General features: G+C 40.8%; 2 protein-coding genes across 5 annotated transcripts in view; both read right to left on the bottom strand.

Annotated features, from left to right (window-relative positions):
• Positions 1–12,825, bottom strand: part of LOC107777380 (uncharacterized) — a 30,442-nt gene extending 17,617 nt beyond the window's left edge. The window contains exons 1-2 of the mRNA XM_075241293.1: positions 12,633–12,825; positions 12,435–12,528 (exon numbers count right to left, since the gene is read on the bottom strand). Of these exons, the coding sequence (XP_075097394.1) occupies positions 12,435–12,528; positions 12,633–12,707 (169 nt within the window). The 5' untranslated portion in view covers positions 12,708–12,825. The remainder of the gene's footprint in view (positions 1–12,434; positions 12,529–12,632) is intronic.
• Positions 12,826–14,015: 1,190 nt separating this feature from the next.
• LOC107816781 (protein DETOXIFICATION 12-like) lies at positions 14,016–19,399 on the bottom strand. 4 transcript variants are annotated; one of them, XM_016642528.2, is made up of 7 exons: positions 18,958–19,398; positions 18,699–18,847; positions 15,864–16,408; positions 15,678–15,764; positions 15,521–15,577; positions 15,192–15,430; positions 14,016–14,764 (listed from the first exon to the last, which is right to left on the bottom strand). In XM_016642528.2, exons 3-7 carry the CDS (start codon positions 16,400–16,402, stop codon positions 14,493–14,495), a joined length of 1,194 nt encoding a protein of 397 aa, XP_016498014.1. In that variant the 5' UTR covers positions 16,403–16,408; positions 18,699–18,847; positions 18,958–19,398; the 3' UTR covers positions 14,016–14,492. The 4 variants fall into 4 exon arrangements, with proteins under 4 accessions (XP_016498014.1, XP_016498015.1, XP_016498012.1 ...); XM_016642529.2 differs by having other exon boundaries at positions 14,325–14,764; positions 18,679–18,847; positions 18,958–19,097; XM_016642526.2 differs by lacking the exon at positions 18,699–18,847 and having other exon boundaries at positions 14,325–14,764; positions 18,958–19,399.
• Between the last annotated feature and the right edge of the window lie 2,695 nt (positions 19,400–22,094).

Genomic DNA, 22,094 nt, shown 5'->3' with positions numbered 1-22,094 from the left:
TAAGTGTGCCATAGGATCACCGTGCCCTTCGTATAAGTCAAACTTGGGCATTTTGAACCCTGTCGGGAGTTGAACGTCCGGGAAAGGGCATAGATCCTTGTAGGCCACGCTGACCTGGTTGCCCAATCCATGCATGCTCCTGAAGGATTGGACCAGGCTCTTGAACTTCCTCATTACCTCGTCCTGCTCTGGAACCTTAACCGGCTTTTCAATCTCCGCCGGGACTTCTAAGTGTGGATTATAGGTATGGGGTTCTGGTGCATTGAATGTGGGTTCAGGGGGATAGTACTGCGCATCGTGAGCTTGAAACAACGGCTCACTGGTTGATCTTTGCAGTGTGGGTCCCATAAAAGTGAGAACATTTGGTGGTGGGAAAGGTTGATGGGGTGGTAGAGCTTGGGAATCATAGGGGCTTCTCTCCTGATAATAGCGGTGATTCAGGAGGCTTGTTGAAGGGCCAGAGTGAGGGTAGTCCGGCACATGCCCTGGTGGTTCAGGGCTCTTTTGTACTTTAGCCAAGGCTAACTGCATCGCATTCATCTCCAATCCCATTCTTTCTATCTTCTCCATTGCCTCTTTCAGCAACTGGCTTACTGGCCTTTCTTCCTCGACACTGTTTTCTGAAGTAGTCATAATTATTGGCACATGTCCCTTGGATCTGGTTTGATAAGGATGTGTTGCCAGAACGCTTTAACAACTAATTGTCTGGTATTTGTGGAAAACAACAAACTTGTTAGCGTTAGAGTTTAACAGATTTGGTAATAGCACATTGGGGATGCAATGCTCCTAAGCAGTTAACCATTTCTAACATGTTTTTGCTTCAACCGCATGAAGCAAAAACGCCTATCCTCCACCAAAGGCATACAGGAACCCTCCAGGGGCGGGCTTTCGAGGAAATCAACCATTTCTAACATGTTTTTGCTTCAACCAGAAAATGCTTGCTTGAAAATGTTTGATTGTTTGGTCCCCCTCGAGGGTTCCTGTAATCAGCATCTTTGTAATGATCTCCCCCTCGACACCGCATCTTTGTAATCAGCATTTTCAGTCATCAATAAAATCATCATCATCATTCAAAACCCAATTCTCTCTCAGCTTCCGCAATTGCTCATGACATTGGTTTTCCCGCACGGCACTGACAATCTAGTCTAGCGTGCGAAGGGGACCTCATTGGCGGACAACAACCGCACTGACATCGGTTGCTTAGCCTTACGTTGCCCTTCCAAAGAACATCAGGAAGGCGTTGCGTAACAGTTGGTATCAGAGCCAGGTTTCGATCCTGGGACCTGTTGGTATAAAGGCTTTGGTTACATTTTGGGACCCGACCCACAATGTATTCCACTTCTCGGATTTTGAACTCACCCCAACCTTAGAAGAGGTAGCAGGCTACATGGACGTTACAGAGGAGTTAAGGCACAAATATCTGATCGCTCCGAGAGCCGTAAATTCGCACAAGTTCATGGACCTACTGAAGATAAGCAAGGGAGTCCCGTACTCTGAATTGGATAGGGGTTTTTCTACTTTGCAATTCACATACCAGAGGTATGGGCATATAGGAGGGTTCGATGATCCGGAAAGCGGTGTTTGCAGCAGAGGGAATCGGACAAAGTGGGATGAACATAGGCGTTTCGCCTTCATGGTAGCATTCTTGGGCATTGTGGTGTTTCCTCGGAAAGATAGAAATATTGATTTAAAGGTGGCTGGAATCGTCAAGGTCCTGATTACCAACAACAAAAGCACGCTTGCTCCTATGATAGTGTCTGAGATATACCGAGCTCTCACAGCCTGTAAAGCCGGGACAGATTTCTTCAAAGGATGTAATTTGTTACTGCAGATGTGGATGATCGAGCACTTATGTCATCATCCTCAGTGTATGCGCTATATGTCTACGAACGAAGGCTGCATCGAAGGATATAACCTGAGGGTTTCAGGGCTCAGATTACCGGAAGGGTTTGAAGACTGGGTATCCTATCTACGTGCCATCATCGCAGTACAAATAGATTGGACATTGGGTTGGCTTCCTGTTGAAGGAATTGTGTATATGCCCGCCGTTGGTCCTTACTTCCTCTTAATGGGACTCAGAGGTGTTCAACCTTATGCTCCTTACCGGGTGATGAGACAATTGGGAAAATGTCAGGTGGTACACCCAGACGAAGATCTCAGTATTTATGCAGTCGAGGTCAGCAACGACGGCCAATTTCATGAAAAGACAGTTCGTTATATATGGAGCGAATGCCAGTATTTGCCGGCGAATACTCGAGTGTGTGACCTATCCAGAGGCGAAGTCTCACCTGCCTATCTCGCTTGGCATAGAAAGAAGAGCACTGCGAGAGACGAACCAGAACGGCCAACCAAAAGACCTCACCTCCAAGATTTTGTTGAGTCATCGCAAGAACAATGGGGCTGGCTTGCAAAAGAAGAAAACTACAGGGCAGAAATAGGCAAGCTAAAGCAACAGATTAGGGACCTGGAATTTGAAAACGATGTGCAAGTTGCTGCCGACAAAGGGGAAAAGAACAAGTTGGCCCAAGAAAACAAGGCCCTGAGAGCCCGAATCCGCCAAGACAGAAAGAATGTCGGTGACCAACAGAAAAATCGGTCCAATGAGAGATTGATAGCAGAGCTGAGGAGCCAGATTAGCAAAAGCCGAGAGGACTTGGAAAAATCTGAAGCTTGCATAGCGAGAATGCGGGTCAGATGGGCAAAAGGTACAATGGCCCGGAGAAAGCATCTGCAACAGGTCATAAGGGATTCTGAAATAAGCATCGGACTATTAAGAGAAACAAACTCCACTCTTCAGGAGCGGATCTTTAAACAAGCCCGAGATGCCCAAACTGACAGAAGACGCTGTTATGACATGATGGCCAGAATGGAAAAACAAATGGAGAGATTCCAGGATCGACTCGCCGATAATGCTCAAGCACTGGGACTGAAAAACCGGCAAATAGAGCAGTTATTCAGGGAAAGGGACAACATCCGAAGTAGGATTGACGAGATTGGGCACTACATTTACATGAGATGCTTGGCATGTGAGCAAATGCCTCGTGATGCCCTACTCACCTCCGTCATGGGCTACGTTCACCGGGTCATGAATGAGTTGAAAAGCTTACAAAGGGGTCTCACACCAAAGCCCGCGGAAAGGCCGAACGATGCCTCGCGAGCACCTGAGTTGAAATCCTTAATATATCCCTAGTTCGAGTCTTGTTTGTTGACTTTATGGGTCCGTTATGTTGTTTTTTTTTCTTTTCATCGAGTCAGGTTAAGAATTTTGGAATCTGTACTATTGTTGTTCTTTGTTTAAAATAAGTAGTTTGTAATAGCAAATTTTGGGTGATGAATTGAATGATTCCAAAAGAGTTTTGTGTCTTTACTTTGTGGCAGAACTACGCCCGGTCTGATTCACGCGGGAACGTGATACGTAGGCAATCCACATAAGATTCGACCGCCACTAAAAGAAAAAAGAAAAAAAGGAAGAAAGAAAAGAATAATAGAGAGAAAAATAGGGGGTTCCCAAAACACTTTAAAGGCACAAATAAAGCAAGTCGGGATGACGCATGCGGTTGAAGCAAAAACATGTTAGAAATGGTTAACTGCTTAGGAGCATTGCATCCCCAATGTGCTATTACCAAATCTGTTAAACTCTAACGCTAACAAGTTTGTTGTTTTCCACAAATACCAGACAGTTAGTTGTTAAAGCGTTCTGGCAACACATCCTTATCAAACCAGATCCAAGGGACATGTGCCAATAATTATGACTACTTCAGAAAACAGTGTCGAGGAAGAAAGGCCAGTAAGCCAGTTGCTGAAAGAGGCAATGGAGAAGATAGAAAGAATGGGATTGGAGATGAATGCGATGCAGTTAGCCTTGGCTAAAGTACAAAAGAGCCCTGAACCACCAGGGCATGTGCCGGACTACCCTCACTCTGGCCCTTCAACAAGCCTCCCGAATCACCGCTATTATCAGGAGAGAAGCCCCTATGATTCCCAAGCTCCACCACCCCATCAACCTTTCCCACCACCAAATGTTCCCACTTTTATGGGACCCACACTGCAAAGATCAACCAGTGAGCCGTTGTTTCAAGCTCACGATGCGCAGTACTATCCCCCTGAACCCACATTCAATGCACCAGAACCCCATACCTATAATCCACACTTAGAAGTCCCGGCGGAGATTGAAAAGCCGGTTAAGGTTCCAGAGCAGGACGAGGTAATGAGGAAGTTCAAGAGCCTGGTCCAATCCTTCAGGAGCATGCATGGATTGGGCAACCAGGTCAGCGTGGCCTACAAGGATCTATGCCCTTTCCCGGACGTCCAACTCCCGGCAGGGTTCAAAATGCCCAAGTTTGACTTATACGAAGGGCACGGTGATCCTATGGCACACTTACGGGGTTTTTGCAGCAAAATGAGAGGCGCAGGCGGCAAAGATGAGCTACTGATAGCTTATTTTGGTCAAAGCTTGAGTGGATCGACATTGGAATGGTATACCAGGCAATATCCCAGCAGATGGTACACTTGGGATGATCTAGCGTAGGCTTTCGCGGGTCACTTTCAATACAATCTCGAGATAGTCCCTGACCGTCTCACATTACTGAGGACCGGAAAGAAGCCTGGGGAAAGCTTTCGCGAGTTTGGTTTCCGCTGGAGAGAACAGGCAGCCAGGGTTGATCCTCCCATGAGAGAGGGAGAAATGGTGGACTACTTCCTGCAAACACTGGATCCAACTTACTTTGGTCACCTGGTGACGACGGTTGGAAAGTCCTTCAATGAAGTAGTAAAGATAGGGGTTATGATAGAGGAGGGACTGAGGTCCGATAAAATCCTGAATTACTCCGCGCTCAAGGCAACGACCCAGGCTATTCAGAGCGGCACGGGAGGTGCGCTGGGAAGAAAGAAGAAGTCGCCACGGTTGAGACAGGCGGTTGGTCCAGGTCCGGCAAACCATACTACAGCCAACCCAGACCCCACAGGCCAAATTATCCATACAGCCCGCCACAACACTACTATCCACCTCAAGAACCACACTTCTCCGTGCACCAAGCCCAAACATACACTCAGCCTCCGGTTCGCCCGCAATGGCGCGCGCCGGCTCCCCAAAACACATATGCACCTCCACAGAACACATACCCTCCACCACAAAACGCCTATCCTCCACCAAGGGCATACAGGAACCCTCCAGGGGCGGGCTTTCGAGGAAATCAAACGGCTAGAAATGACAGGCTACAGAGACAGAGAGCTTTTACTGAGTTGGGAGAGACCTATACCGCCTTGTTCCACAAATTGAGGCAGCTAGGTTTGGTGAGTCCTGTCGAGCCTAGGGGGACAAACCCCCCACCCCAAAATTTGGACCGATCGATAAGCTGTGAGTACTGCTCGGGAATGCTTGGGCATGATACCGAAAAATGTTGGAGGTTGAGGCATGCAATACAAGATCTTATTGATGCCAACAAGATCGAGATCCAGACGCCGGAGGCACCCAACATCAACCAGAACCCATTGCCAGTACACCACGAAGCTCACATGATCGAGTTGGTGTACAAGGGAGGAGAGCCGAGGAAATCCTCACCGACGGTGATGATGATCCATGCCACTCCGAAAGAAGAATCGATTGGTAGGGAAGCAGGGGTACAGTTGAAGGAGGAAGATGCCAAGCCAGTGGTGATATTAGGGAAAAGTCCATCCACCGCAACAAGGAAACCAGAGCCAACCAAATTGGTGGTATCGGGAACGTCATCCACGCCAGTAGTTGTTGTGAAAGGGGTCTGCAGGGAACCGGCCATCATAAAGTCGGTAGTCCAATTGCCAGTGATTGATAGCAAGGTCGTGCCTTGGAAGTATGAAAAGGCAGTGGTAATGTACAGGGGAAAGCAAGTGGAGGAGGATAGTTGTGAGGCACAGGGGCTGACTCGGTCGGGACGGTGTTTTGCTCCCGTGGAGTTGAGAAGGTCCAACCCGGCAGTAACAAAGAAACCCGTGTCAGAAGAAGAGGCGGAGGAATTCTTGAAAAAGATGAAAATGCAGGATTACTCCGTGGTCGAACAATTGAAGAAAACACCGGCCCAGATCTCGTTGTTATCACTATTGATCCATTCGGATGAACATCGCCGGGCCTTGATGAAGATACTGAATGAAGCTCATGTGCCCAATGAAATTTCAGTAAACCACCTTGAAACGATTGCCAACAAAATTTTTGAGGTAAACAAGGTAACGTTCTCTGATGATGATCTGCCAGTGGAGGGCACAGAACATAATAAAGCTCTCTACTTGACTGTCAAATGTGGAGATTCGGCAGTTACTCGGGCGTTGGTGGATAACGGCTCAAGTGCCAATATTTGTCTGTTATCCACCCTGAACCAGTTGAAGATTGACCATGGTAGAATCCGCAAGAACAACATTTGCGTCCGAGGATTTGATGGAAGTGGAACAGACACCGTGGGGGATATTATACTCGAGTTGACCATCGGCCCGGTCCAGTTTACCATGGAGTTCCAGGTATTGGATGTCGCGGTATCTTATAACCTTTTGTTGGGACGACCGTGGATCCACGCGGCCAAAGCGGTGCCATCCACCTTGCATCAAATGGTCAAGTTCGAATGGGACAGACAAGATGTCGTGCTGCATGGGGAGGACACTGCGTGCACTATGGGAGGCGCCATTGTGCCCTTCATAGAAACCAACGGTGACAAAGGTCCCTGGGTTTACCAGATTTTTGATGCAGTATCAGCAAACAAGATTACCGAGGGTGAAAGTATTCCACACCCCAGGGTAGCTCCCGCAACCGTCATGATGGTTTCAGAAATGTTGGGTAATGGGTTTGTGCCAGGAAAAGGCCTGGGGCTGAGCTTTAGGGGATTGTTCAACCTGTCTCCTTGCCCAAGAATTTAGAGACCTTTGGATTGGGGTTCAAACCGACTGCGGCAGATGTAAAGCGAGCACGGAAGATGAAGAAGAAAGTTTGGGTTCTTCCCAAACCAATTCCGCGTCTCTCCAGATCCTTTATTAGGGCAAGTGCCAAGGGGTCACCGGTCCCGAAAATTCTCGGACCGTTGATTGGGATGGACGGGGATTTGAATCAGAGCTTCGAAAGGCTGTTCGCTGATGTCCATGTAATAGAAGTTGGAGAGGGTTCCAGCAAAGCAGGCATACAGTTTGTGAGGCCTAAGGCCAATACCAACAATTGGACGGTTACTCCTCTTCCTACCCGGGGGGAGTCCTAGTAGTAGGCTTTGATTTTTCTTTCTTGTTTTTTCGGATTATTCCAGGGTGTAATCCAAATCCCATTTTATTTTGTAAAGTGTGAACCCTGTTATCCCGCGTTTTTAATAAAATTCTCTTTTCTTGTCTCATTTTAATTTTGTTTTGTTCTTTTCTCTTTCTGAACAGTTCTCTTTTTACTGGTTCTAATGACATGGCATGCACAACGGATCTTCGACCTAGTCTAATAAATCAATCTGACTCCGACTTAATTATACAAGAGATAGGTTATGATGATGAGTCCGAATTTGACGAGGATGAAGCCTTCGAAGAAGTAAACCGAGAATTGCGCCAGTTCGAAGAGAAACACAAGCCTAATCTGAATGACACCGAGGCTGTAAATCTAGGGGATGCAGATAATGTCAGAGAAACCAAAATCAGCATCCACATTGAGCCAAACATCAGGGAGGAATTGATCAAAGCCCTCATCGAGTTCAAAGATATTTTTGCATGGTCATATGATGATATACCGGGATTAAGCACCGATCTAGTGGTTCACAAGTTGCTCACTGACCCGGCATGCCCTCCGGTCAAGCAAAAACTGAGGAAGTTTAATACGGATATGAGTGTGAAGATCAAAGAAGTGACCAAGCAGCTGCAGGCAAAAGTTATTCGGGTCACTCGATATCCCGATTGGTTGGCCAATGTGGTACCAGTGCCGAAGAAGGATGGGAAAATCAGGGTATATGTCGACTACCGCAATCTCAACAAGGCAAGTCCTAAGGATAATTTTCCATTGCCCAACATCCATATCCTGATCGATAATTGCGCTGGGCGCGAGATCGGATCCTTTGTGGACTGCTATGCAGGATATCATCAGATCTTAATGGACGAAGAAGATGCGGAAAAGACGGCTTTCATTACGCCATGGGGAACTTACTGCTACCGGGTGATGCCTTTCGGATTGAAGAATGCTGGGGCAACGTACATGCGAGCAATGACTACTGTGTTTCACGACATGATACACAAAGAAATTGAAGTGTACGTAGATGATGTGATCATAAAGTCTTGGCGTCAGGAAGACCATGTAGCAGACTTAAGAAAGTTCTTTCAAAGACTTCGAAAGTATGATATTAAGCTCAACCCGGCCAAATGCGCCTTCGGGGTTCCATCAGGAAAGCTGTTAGGATTCATCGTCAGTCGATGGGGTATTGAGTTGGACCCGTCCAAGATCAAATCCATCCAAGATTTGCCACCGCCAAAGAACAAAACGGAGGTAATGAGTCTATTGGGAAGACTAAATTATATCAGCAGGTTCATCGCTCAACTCACGGCGACTTGTGAACCCATATTTCGGCTGCTGAAGAAAGATGCTGCGGTAGACTGGACGGCAGAGTGTCAAAAGGCTTTCGACCAGATCAAAGGGTATCTGTCCAATCCACTTGTGTTGGTTCCACCTGATCCGGGGAGACCATTAATTCTTTATCTGACGGTCCTGGAGAATTCGTTTGGCTGCGTGTTGGGGCAACACGACATTACAGGAAGGAAGGAGCAGGCCATTTATTATCTTAGCAAGAAGTTTACAGTATATGAGGTCAAGTACACTCAACTCGAGAGGACATGTTGCGCCCTAACTTGGGTGGCTCAGAAGTTGAAGCACTACTTGTCCTCGTATACTACTTATCTCATTTCCCGTTTGGATCCATTAAAGTACATTTTCCAGAAACCTATGCCTACAGGGAGGTTAGCAAAATGGCAAATTTTGCTCACAGAGTTTGATATCGTCTATGTGACGAGGACGGTCATGAAAGCCCAAGCGCTGGCCGACCACTTGGCTGAGAATCCCGTTGATGAAGAATACGAGCCTTTGAGGACGTATTTTCCAGACGAGGAAGTAATGCATACAGGTGAGCTGGAATTACCCGAGGAACCAAGCTGGAAGCTTTTCTTTGATGGAGCCGCAAACGCGAAGGGGGTTGGAATAGGGGCGGTACTTATTTCGGAAACAGGACGTCACTATCCTGTTACAGCTCAGCTACGTTTCTATTGTACCAACAACATGGCCGAGTATGAAGCATGCATTTTGGGTTTGCGACTAGCTGCAGACATGGATGTCCAGGACGTTTTGGTCTTGGGAGACTCGGACCTCCTGGTGCATCAGATTTAGGGTGAGTGGGAAACACGGGATTTGAAACTCATACCATATCGACAATGTTTGCACGATCTGAGCAAGCGATTTCGATCAGTGGAATTCAGACACATCCCGAGAGTTCATAATGAGGTTGCCGATGCATTGGCCACCTTAGCATCAATGTTACACCACCCTGACAGAATGTATGTTGACCCATTGCACATTCAGGTTCGTGATCAGCATGCTTATTGCAACATGGTAGAAGAGGAAGTGGATGGCGAGCCATGGTTTTATGACATAAAGGAGTACCTCAATATGGGGATATATCCGGAGCAGGCCACCGGAGACCAAAAAAGAGCCATTCGGCGTTTGTCAAATGGATTCTTCCTCAGTGGAGGAGTGTTGTACAGAAGAACCCCAGACTTGGGATTGCTAAGGTGTATAGACGCCGATCAAGCCACGACAGTTATGGCAGAGGTGCATGCTGGAGTCTGTGGGCCACATATGAGCGGATATGTATTGGCAAAGAAGATTCTTCGAGCAGGGTACTATTGGCTCACTATGGAGCATGATTGTATCAATTTCGTGAGGAAATGCCATCAATGTCAGATACACGGAGATCTGATTCATTCTCCGCCGACAGAATTGCATACAATGTCAGCGCCATGGCCATTTGTCGCATGGGGCATGGATGTCATTGGGCCTATTGAGCCGGCGGCGACCAACGGCCATAGGTTCATTCTGGTGACCATCGATTACTTCACTAAGTGGGTGGAAGCTAAAACTTTCAAGTCGGTAACCAAAAAGGCAGTGGTGGATTTTGTTCACTCCCATATCATCTGCAGTTTTGGGGTCCCAAAAGTGATCATCACGGATAATGGTGCAAATCTTAACAGCAATTTGATGAGAGAGGTATGCCAACGGTTTAAGATTACACACCGCAATTCCACCCCATATCGTCCCAAGGCGAATGGAGCAGTTGAAGCAGCCAATAAGAACATCAAGAAGATACTGAGGAAGATGGTAGAAGGATCTAGACAATGGCATGAGAATTTACCCTTTGCCTTGTTGGGTTATCGCACTACAGTCCGGACTTCCATAGGTGCAACTCCTTATTTGTTGGTATACAGAACTGAAGCAGTAATACCAGCAGAGGTCGAAATTCCGTCCCTCCGAATTGTCGCTGAAGCCGGGATTGACGACGATGAATGGGTCAAAGCTCGACTGGAGCAGCTGAACTTAATAGATGAAAAAAGATTGGCAGCAGTGTGTCATGGCCAGTTGTATCAGAAAAGAATGGCGAGGGCATACAATAAGAAGGTGCGCCCCAGAAAATTTGAAGTAGGGCAACAAGTATTGAAACGGATCCTCCCACATCAGATCGAAGCAAAAGGCAAGTTCGCCCCAAATTGGCAAGGGCCTTATGTTGTGACCAGAGTGTTATCCAACGGCGCTTTATGTCTAACAGATATCGAAGGAAGATGCGTCGACATGACTATCAATTCTGATGCAGTCAAAAGATATTATGCGTAATTTCTTTGATTATGATAGTTATTGGTTCGTTTGTTTGTACTTGGTACTTATTGGATAATGAAATGACGGAGGCAATTCTTTCTTCTATCCAAACACTTTTAACCTTTGTTTCCCCCCTTCGAGCCTTATTTATTCTTTCATACCCCTCTTTTGGAATCACTAATGGAAAAAAAATGAAAACAAGATAAAGGTCATAAGAAAAACAGAGGAACCGTAGGAACTACGTTTGACCTGATTCCTCAAAGAGGATACGTAGGCGCCTCACGGCTAGGTCATAGTGCACCATAGTGTGCATAGTGTGCATAGCTCCACATAGTGTAAATATAAAAATCCCCAAGCAAGAAAACTGGGGCAGGGTTTATGTGTTGAAGTTTCAAAAAGGGATGATTCCAAGAGTTGTAGCGTTTCACCCGTCGAAGTCATTTTTGAATTTTTGCTAGCCTTTCTTTAAACCCACACAAGACCAACATCAACGTCCAAAAAAAACCTCCCGATCAATATCCGAGAGGTGCCAAGTCAGGCAAATGAAAGCCGAGAATAATACACTGATCCCCAACAAAGAAGAGGATCATAAACTGGAAATGAATTGATAGACCCCAAATCCGGGGGCCTGATTTTTTAGTTAAATTTTGACCCAAATCCGGTCTTTCCTTTTTATAATTAAACCAAAAATTCCTAAAACCCAAAATTAAACTACACAAATATTAATTAACACCTAACAACAATTATCCAACGAATTAAAACATTTAATAAAATTGCCATGACAACATAGAAATGCATATTTTTGTGATTTTCGCTTTTAAAAACCAAATAATGGTTAATTAATTCCTAAATGTGCCATTTTCCTAAATGCATGCAACATGTATTTTTGTATTTTTCTAACTATAGCAAGGCGAGCATTTACGGACAAAACAATTATCAAAAATGTCACACAAATCCTCAAAATTGTACCCGAAGGTAACTTGTTTTATTTCTTTTCCGATTTCATTTGGATTAGTTTCCGTGAAGCAAAAATCACGTGCTCACACACCTAACCCATAAATCAGGAGTTGTATTCTAACCACTAGACCAAAGCTCTGGTGGCAACACTAACCTTTTCTTTTGGTCCACACGATAAATTGGAAACCACTCATTTATAACTACTTTGCATCTTGTTCTATTCATTTTCAATCGAAGTCCAGTCATTATGTCTAATGTGCTGAGCTTTCATATATCTATCTCTATTGTGTTGATGCCCGAATTTTTTAATAAGTATCAACCTTACTCTATAATATCATCTACAATGAAAAGGATATTCGGTAAAAATAAGCTCATCACAACATTACAAGACAGAAGAAATGGCTCAAGGAGGACTGAGAACTTTCAATATCAACCTTCATCTTACATTTATAATATTTAAGCATAAATTGCATTATTTAATTTAAAAGAAAACATAACTTGCATATAAACATAAATTTGGAGGTAACCTCGTTTCAGCAAAACCAAATATAACCACAAACATGGCATATATATATAAAGCATAAAAATTGGAACTTTTAGCAGCAAAAATTAAATACATAAAACAGAGAAAGAGAAGATTGACCCATAGTAGCTTGTTTATAAAGCTGTTCACCCAATTGAATTACTTCTTTCCAGCATACTCTTTCAAGTGATGATGATGGTGTTTGATTCAATACCTATAATAATAATAATAAAAAACTCTTTTTCGTAAATCACACTATACAAATATAATAAAAAATGCAAAAAAAATAAAAAAATTAAAGGAGTTATAAAATTAAACCTGAAGAGTTTCATGAATGGTATTGAGATGTTCATTTAGAGCTCTATTCAATTGTTCTTTTGCTGTTTTCCCCATTTCTCTTTCTCTCCCCTAAAAGTTAAAAGGCAAAACCTTCTCCACTATTTGCAGAAGAGTTGAGGCGGAAGAACACGGTTGGGTTTTATTATCAATCGCTGGAAGAATAATACGACATCGTTAAAACGAATGCGTCTATAAATCGCATTCTGTCGATGCGTTTATAATTAGCATGTGTATTTAATAAATGCGATACAAAATAAAATATATTTTGGCGAACTTATAACATCAAAATTGTTTATAAATATAAGGGACTATTTTAAACTTATCTCAAATACAATGAACTATTTTTGTCATTTTCTCGTTTCTTGTCCTAATTGAAAAAATAAAATAAAAAAATTCCCCCCTTATTACTGGTGTACATTTTTTGAAAACTGTAAATTTATAATTGCACCATATTATGATAATTGCTATTCTAGCTGAAGTTTAAATTACTTCTTTTCTGTATGTTTCTATTTTGTCGTAAAATCCCACAATTATGAGTTATTGCTCCAAGTATTAGCTTTTTTTCCCTTCTAATTTTTATATAAAAAAACTCTTGTTCCATTAAAATATATCTCTATTATCTTTTAAATCTGAAACTGGTAGCTAATAACAAAATTTCACGTGTGCCTATGATCATCTTAATCAAGCTAATTAACAAATTTTTAGGAACAAAACATTTATAAGTCCCAAATAAAAAAGGTGAAAATAGCACGGGCTAGCCAGTTTTTGGACTGGTAATTGAAAAATAGTTAGCATTTGCAAAGTCATTCAAAAATAGCCATTTTTTTTGCTGCAACACGGAATGTTCCAGTATAATATACTGGAGATTGGTGCACCTGTATATGAATTTCCATCATATTATGCTAGAACTTCAATGCACGGAAAGTTCCAGCATAATATATTGGAGATTGAAGCACATGTGTATGAACTTCCAGCATAATATGCTAGACCAGTATATTATGCTGGAATATTTTCCGGATTTTGAACAGTGTTTTCGCTCAGATTTATCTTTACATGAAAAGTGACTAAATTAGATTACTTTTGAAACTGTGATTATTTTTCAATTATCACTTATAAATTTGGCTAATTTTTGAATTTCTCCCCAACTAAAGTGTAGCAATTGAAGGGAAACCTTGGAATAGCGATAAAATTATCTTTATGTGACCTACAGGTCAAGGTTCAAACCGTAGAAGCAACCATTAATTCTTGCTTTAGGATAAATTGTCTACAACGCAGTCCTTAGGGTGCGACGCTTCATCGAACCCCTGCATGAATGCAAGATACCTTGTGCCACGGGTTGTCCCTAACTAAAGTCTAGCAATTGTTTGATGCCTCATGTGACATTCATGCTTGACAATAAATTGCCCAAATTTACATCAACGTGATAAACAAGAACTACGCTTCAATACAAACAAGTTAAGATCAGCTATACAAATCCTCACTTCTTCGTTTAAGCTCAACTCCTATCAATCAATGTGACAAAAGAAGAAAAAGAACTCAACTTTGATTATGCAGATTTAGAGGACATACAAATTAAAGTACAAACTTTAGAGGACAGAAGGGAAAATTGGATCCTCTCTCTATTTTTTATTAGTTCAGTATTCTGTAACTTGTTCTAGACTTCAATGATGGTAAGCAACCTCCACTTCCAACCAAGAAGTTGTGAGTTCGAGTCTCCCCAAGATCAAGGTGGGAAGTTCTTGGAGGGAAGGATACCGGGTTGGGAAACAGCCTCTCTACCGGTAAGGGTAAGGTCTGCATACACTTGTTCTAGACTTCAATAAGAGAAGTTCAATTCATTTACATCAATCTGTTATCAATAGATGATTTTTCATCAGCATGAAGCCTCTCCCTTGCCATTGCAGCTTGTTTTTTCCAATTTGTGCAGCATGTTATCACAGATAGTAGAATAGATTGCACAACAGCACCAGAAAGTACGCCGATCCACAGGCCTTTTCCCCTAAAGTTAAGCCAAAAAGCTAATGAAGCAGCTATAGGAATTCCGCAAAGGTAAAATGAAGCAAGATTGACATAGGCTCCGATATGCTGCCAACCACATCCCCTCGCAACACCTACAATGTGCACAAAGCAGCAAATAGTCACACGCCCGTTCTTGTCATGTATATGTTAGTGGCGGATTTAACAATTTATACATATACATAAAGGGAAGCCCGTGTACGAAGCTCTCGCTATGCGCGGGGTCCGGGGAAGGGCCAGATCACAAGGGTCTATTATACGCAACCACTCTGCATTTCTGTAAGAGGTTGTTTCCACAGGTTGAACCCGTGACCTCCTGGTCATATGACAGTAACTTTACCAGTTACGCCAAGGCTTCCTTTCACTTTATACATATACATGTTTAAAAAAATTCACCTATATACATAGTACACCTTCCCGATAAAGGGAATTCAGTTGAACAACCCCCTTTTGGTAAATGTGGCTCCGCCACTGATATTTGTTAACTTTTCTTGTAGTAATTTGATGTGGAAAAAGTCTAACCTGAAAGAGTTCCTTGCAAGCTGTCAGTTATGACCGATATACATAGAAGAGGGGCCATGTTTGCGACATAGTCCACAACTTCCTTCTCGTTGCTGAAAATGTAGCCAAATACGTTTCGACAAGCAAAGACAGTTGTGCTTACGAGTATTGTCTCTGTGGCCGCGATGAGCATTGCAGAAAGCACAGATACGCGAGCTCCTTGAGGATTTCCAGCTCCTAATTGATTAGATACTCTAATGCTGAAAGTAAACAGGAAGTCAATGCTTAAGCAGATATTTGAGAAACAAACCACATGGAAGTGGAAAGTTGGATTAAACACTTAGACAAACCTTACAGCACCAGCGAGACCAAATGGTATTGCATAAAGCGTAGAAATGGTGTTCAGGCTGCATTATAAAAATTCCCAAAAGATTAGCAAAATCTTGGATTTCATGGATCATATTACTAACTGAGTTTACTCATTCGAGAGCGAGATGCAAAACATACCATATAGACAGAACTGAAGCTTCAAGTTGGGGATTTGGCAATAGGCCTGATAGCAAGATGAGCAGCTCAAATGACCACCACTCAAGACTACAAAAATACAACACGTAGCATAAATTTCGTAGAAAGACACACGACTGAAAAGTGTATTTAAATTCTTCAAGTGAGTGGAGGAAGGAGCTGAAGTACCAAATCATGATTGCAGAAGGGATAGCAAACTGAAAGAATTCTCTCATTCCCTTGACGATCTCCCAAGACATTGGTGCACGGGTTTTTGCACAAGCGGGAGACAACCTCATGTATGAAGCAAGGATTATGACATTCAACCACATCGATATACCAATAGCTATTGCCGCGCCAATATTACCTAAGCCAGAGCGAAACACTAGCACCCAAGACAGCGGTATGTGGAAGCATATTGTCATGCAGGAGCTTACGAGCATGGGAACAATCATACTTTGCATTTGATAGTACCGAATAAGCGGATGAAGATTTGCATAAGCAAAGAGAGCAGGAATCAGCCACTTAATGAACTTTCCAGCTTCATGAGAAATCTGAGGATCTTGGCCGATGAAGGTAAGCAATGTTCCCATATACATCCATAAGATTGTGAGGGGAATGCAAACAATGAAGAGAGAAAAAATGGCAGTGTATGTTTGAGTACCAAGTCTTTGGTATTGCTTAGCTCCAAAAGCCTGTCCGCAAAGAGTTTCTAGTGCACTGGCCATTCCTAACTACAAGGCATATTTAAATAGTTGTCAGCGGAGATGCCAAAAAAAGAAAAGAAAAAAAGAAAGGTTGTTCCTAAACAATTAGTCCATCTCTTCATATCTTTCGACAATCTATAACTCAACAACAACAACAAACCCAGTGTAATACCACAACAAGCTATAACTCATAGTTTGCCAAACTAAGAACGTCTATCATGTGCATAGGATATTCATTATCATACAATAAAGTATGATAATGATCAAGTCATTCAAACCATTTCATCTTGATATGTTTGACCACTGGCCTAGCTGTTAACTTCAAATGATCAAAAGCAATGAAGGTTCAAGAATATTAATGTTTGCTTAATAGATAGTTGCAAAGATGAAATGTTTAAACAAGAAAGCGAAGAGCTTCTATACTAATAACTATGACATTCCATTTCTTCGCTATACTCTCAAGACAACAATACACTGTTTCTCCAAACATAATTTTCTGCTTAGCGCATTTCATCTCATATTTCTCAATATCTTTACTTCACAATATTCATAACTTTATCCTTTAGTTAAAAGAAGAGCTAGCAAGCGAAAGTTAGCACTGAATTAAGTTCGACAACAACAATTTCAGGCAGGACAATAAAGCACAAATCTTGGCACTACTGACATTAAAAGTTCCCAAAAGATTTTGATACTACTTGCTCTCTGTTGTTCTATGTTTGCCGAGGGTCTATCGGAAACAATCTTTCTGCCCCATCGTTGTAGGGGTAAGGTCTGCGTACACACCACCCTCTCCAGACCCCACTTGTGGGATTTTACTAGGTCGTTGTTGTTGTTGTTGTTGCTCTCTGTTGTTCTTTTCAATAAATAAATGTGCCATTTGGAAGATGTTCCACAACCCCACTTATGGAAACTGAAATTTTGTCTAACTCTAGAGAAGACAAAGGAAGAAAATAATTTGAAACTTTGTTTTGTGGAAAATCAGTATTTCTTAATCACTCTAGAACTAACTCTACCCTCTAAGCTGAAGATAGAAAAAAACAATAATTCTTTGTCTAATTCTACTTTGAACACATTGTTATTCTCCTATTGCTTACACAAAAATAGTGTCTTCTCTGGCCACAACCTCCCCCCCCCCCCCAACACACACACACAAAAAAAAACTACACACATAGAAAGACCATTTCTTTTGCCGCCAAAACATTGAACTACAACCTCGTAGACATCAAAACATTATAAGTTCCCAAAATTGTAAACATAACACGTTACAAGTTGCATAAGGAAGAAAGAGTTTAACTTCTGGCCACACATAATGTATTGATTTTTTTACATCATTAGTCAGGTTTCTTTAGACCGTAATAGAAAGACCACTTCTTTTGCCGCAAAAAAATTGAACTACAACCTCGTAGACATCAAAACATTATAAGTTCCCAAAATTGTAAAAATAGCACATTACAAGTTACGTAAGGAAGACAGAGTTTAAGTTCTACCCACGGATAATGTATTGACTCTTTTACATTATTAGTCAGGTAAAACGGACCTACAACTATATTCATTAAGTATTATATGATAATCTGAAATATAGAGCAAGAACCTGCTATAACAGTTAAATTGCACTAATAGAAAGTTCATTAGACTGTCACAGAAAGATCATTTCTTTTGCCACAAAAACATTGAACTACAACCTCATAGACATCTAAACATTATAAGTTCCCGAACTTGTAAAAATAGCACATTACAAGTAACATATGTCATAAGGGAGAAAGAGTTTAAGTTCTAGCCACGGATAATGTATTGATTTTGTACATTTTTAGTCAGGTAAAACTGACCTACAGGCTACAACTATAGGCATTACGTATGATATGATAACCTAAAATCTAGAGCAGAACTTGCTATAACCAGTTAAATTGCACCAATAGAAAATTCTTTAGACTGTCATTGAAAGACCATTTCTTTTGCCGCAAAAACATTGAACTCCAACCTCATAGACATCCAAACATTATAAGTTCCCAAAATTATAAACATGACACATTACAAGTTACATAAGGAAGAAAGAGTTTAACTTCTGGCCACGGATAATGTGTTGATTTTTGGGATTGTTACACAAATAGCCTGCTAAATTCAATGTTTACTTTTCTTAACCGGTATACACAATTATACATATATTATACATCAGCCGCCTATTTTAAGTTTAAGCAATTAGGTGGGCGTCTATTTGGATTAATTCTTCTTGAAATTTTTACATTACTAGTCAGGTAAAACGGACCTACAACTATAGGTATTAAGTATGATATGATAACCTGAAATATAGAGTGAGAACCTGCTATAACCAGTTAAATTACACTAAAAGGGCTGTCGGTGCAGCTATGCGCGGGGTCCGAGGAAGGGCCAGACCACGAGAGTCTATTGTACGCAGACTTATATGCATTTCTGCAAGAGGCTGTTTCAACTGCTCGAACCCGTGACCTCCTGTTCACAAGGCAGCCACTTTGTCAGTTACTCCAAGCCTCCCCTTCAACCAGCTAAATTACACTAATTGCGTGACAAAGAATCATAGGTATAGCCGTATAGGTACTTACAAGAAAGCTGAAACCAGTGACACCAGCAAGAGAAAGAGCAATAGCAGTACTTGAAAGAGAAAGTTCACCTAAATGACCAACCATCATCATTGATATTACTTGTAAAAAATACTGTGAAAGTGTTACTGCTATCATTGGTCCAGCCAAATAACCAAGTTCTTTCATTTCTTCCCAAATTACTTCCCATCTCAATTCAACTACACCCTTTTCTTCTTTTTCTTTCAATAACAATCCTTCTTCTATATTCTCCATTTTAAACCAAAAAAAAGGTTTTGAATTTGTTAAAAAAGAGACCCCTTTTGGGAAAAGATTGTGAAAATCTTGAATAAAAGTTGGATTGTGGCGGTGTGCGGAGAGAGAGAGACAAGAAAGTGTGAGAATTTGTCATGTAATGGTTTGTTTGAGTAGGTATTGGTTGTCTTCTGCTGACTGTTTCTTCGATTGTAGGTTGGCTAATAGTATTTGATTACTACTACTAATAAATTAAAACTAAGTGGCGTTTGGACGTAAGAATTGTAAAATTTCGATTCTTTTATAACCGAATTCACTGTTTATAACCGGTTACATAGATTATACATAGTTATATATATCCTATAATCAAGTGAAAATAGTATTTGAATAATTAGAGTAGTGTTTGGACATGGATATAATTTTAGGTTGATTTAATTTTTTGTGAGTATCTGAAGTGAAAATTTTGAAAAATAGTTTTTTGAAGTTTTTAAAAAATTTCAGAAAATTTTAAAAATTTATCTTTAGATGAAAATCGAAAATTTCATCGCCAAACACTGATTTTTAGAAAAAAAATCGGAAAAAGGAATCTTTTTTTGCCAAACGGGCCCTAACTAATCTCTCTTCCATGCTTCCCAATATGTTCATAAGATACTTTTATTTTTTTATAATGAATTTAAAATATATACTCTTGAATAATGTAAGATATTTTGTCATATTAGAATTTTTTTAATATACCGTAGTAAGATATTGTCTCACCTAAAAGAAATTTATACTATAATTAATGTATTTTGCTATATCACCCCTAGAGGGTGCAGCCCTTCTTAATTTTTATAATTAGTGTATTTTAAATAACATACTTAATTATTGTAGTATGATATATGTAACATCTTCTAAAAAGTTAATCCTATAAATAGTCATATTATAGATAGTCTTGCAGATATCTTTTAAATAACGTGATAATCAGAAGCGCTCTATAAAAAATATGTTAATCATTATTATTATTAGGTTGAGTAATTTTTTCTTTTTTTCAGAGGAGACTGGTATTAGTAAAATGGAATGAAATTCTTTCTTTTTGTTCACTACGTGATAATCATATTGACCTTAATGTCATGTCCTTAGTTGTTAACTAAGTATACGTGCGGCACTTAACAATTCGCTCATGATCTTGCACAACTTGTTCAGGTTCTTGCTATGTCAAGTCAGCCTTACTACACTCAAGATCGCTAAGAGAATGAAAGAAAGAACACAAGAGAATTGTTAAAGAAAGCTTTGTATTAGAGAGAACTTGAATTGTTTGCTTGATGAATTACAAATGAGTGGCCCCCTTTATATACTAGTCTCCTAGGGGCTACTGTGTAAATATTAATTATTATACAAGTCCTTGATATTTACAAGATAAGGGCTTTCTCTAGAATTCTCTACAAGCCTAGAAGATTCCAAGGACTTTCTTAGCAAATCCATAAGGATCTAGGTTCTTCCTTAGGAAATGTCCATACCTCTCTAGAATCTTCTCACAAATGTTAACCTTCTTCTTATGTAAGCTTTCACATGGCATTAATATATGCCAAATGACGCCTGTGCGGCATGATGATGTGGCGGGTCATCACACTAAACATTAAAAGCCTTTAGGGACACTGGTTGAGCAGAATATTGTGCCTCCATCGCATAAAAATCTTAGGTCCGCCTCCGCTGATAATGTATAACTGCTTTTATGTTATTAGTATAGACGAGTTAAACTCTTTTTTGATATATTTATTATGTATAGAGATTTAATATAATTATGTATGGATTTTTTATTCACTCCGAATTGATAGACTTTTAAAATTAATCAAATCAATAGTTGTGTCTTTCTGAGTGAACGAGGTCGACTCGATGGCTGAGGGTTTGCGTGGAGACGACATTTCGACCACAAGCTTGAACGTCACTTTAATATTTCTCATTTTTTTTGGGCCCGAGTTAAGGCATATATGTCGAACAAATTAACAATAAACAAACGCGATTGAAAACCATAAAAGGGGAGGGGGCTTACTCTTAGTTCAAAAGGCAAATTTCACATCCATGAAAATGAAAAACACAATACCTCAAAAACAAAATCCATGACAATAAACAAACGCGATTGAAAAACTTAACAAGTATAAAATGGTTCAAAGTAGTGATAAAATTAGGATTTTCACTAAGGGGTATCAAATATAAAAAATTAAATATATCGAAAAGTCAATCTATAGTAAATATACCTAAAATATAAAAAATTATCCAACAAAATAATATAATTTTTTAAATTGACACCCCTTGGTTGGGTGAAAATAGCATGGGCTAGCCAATTTTCGGACTAGTAATTGAAAAATAGCCAGCGTTTGCAAAGTCATTGAAAAATAGCCACTATTTTGCTGCAACACGGAAAGTTCCAGCATAATATACTAGAGATTAGTGCACCTATGTATGAACTTCCAGCATATTATGTTGGAACTCCAGCACACGAAAAGTTCCAGCATAATATACTGGAGATTGGAGCATCTGTGTATGAACTTCTAGCATATTATACTGGAACTCCAGTATATTATGCTGAAACTCCAATATATTATGTTGTAAGTTCACATGTAAAAAATTCAAACTCCAATATATTATGCTGGAATATTTTTCGGATTTTAAATAGTGTTTTAGTTCAGATTTATTTTTACATGAAAAGCGGCTAAATTTCGATTACTTTTGAAATTGTGACTATTTTTCAATTATCATTTGTAAATTTGGCTATTTTTTAATTTCACCCCTTGGTTGGATGTGGCTCCGTCCCTCGTCCTAAGGAAAAAGAAAATAAAACCCAAAAAAAGGAAAGGTAAAAAGAAAAAAAAAATACAAATCTTACAAACAAACAAATACCGGGAAGCGGTTAAAAAACAAACGAAGAG

The sequence above is a fragment of the Nicotiana tabacum genome, chromosome 20, assembly GCF_000715075.1.
Source record: "Nicotiana tabacum cultivar K326 chromosome 20, ASM71507v2, whole genome shotgun sequence".
Taxonomy (NCBI): Eukaryota; Viridiplantae; Streptophyta; class Magnoliopsida; order Solanales; family Solanaceae; genus Nicotiana; species Nicotiana tabacum.
Note: the sequence above shows the minus strand (reverse complement) of the source record. Positions and strands in the feature narration are given on the sequence as shown.

Coding starts and splice junctions, on each gene's coding strand:
- LOC107816781 (XM_016642526.2), bottom strand. CDS start 19,209: ATGGAGAATATAGAAGAAGGATTGTTATTGAAAGAAAAAGAAGAAAAG. Junction 16,409..18,957: donor TCACTGGTTTCAGCTTTCTT/GTAAGTACCTAT, acceptor TATGCCTTGTAG/TTAGGAATGGCCAGTGCACT. Junction 14,765..15,191: donor CTTGCAAGGAACTCTTTCAG/GTTAGACTTTTT, acceptor TGCACATTGTAG/GTGTTGCGAGGGGATGTGGT.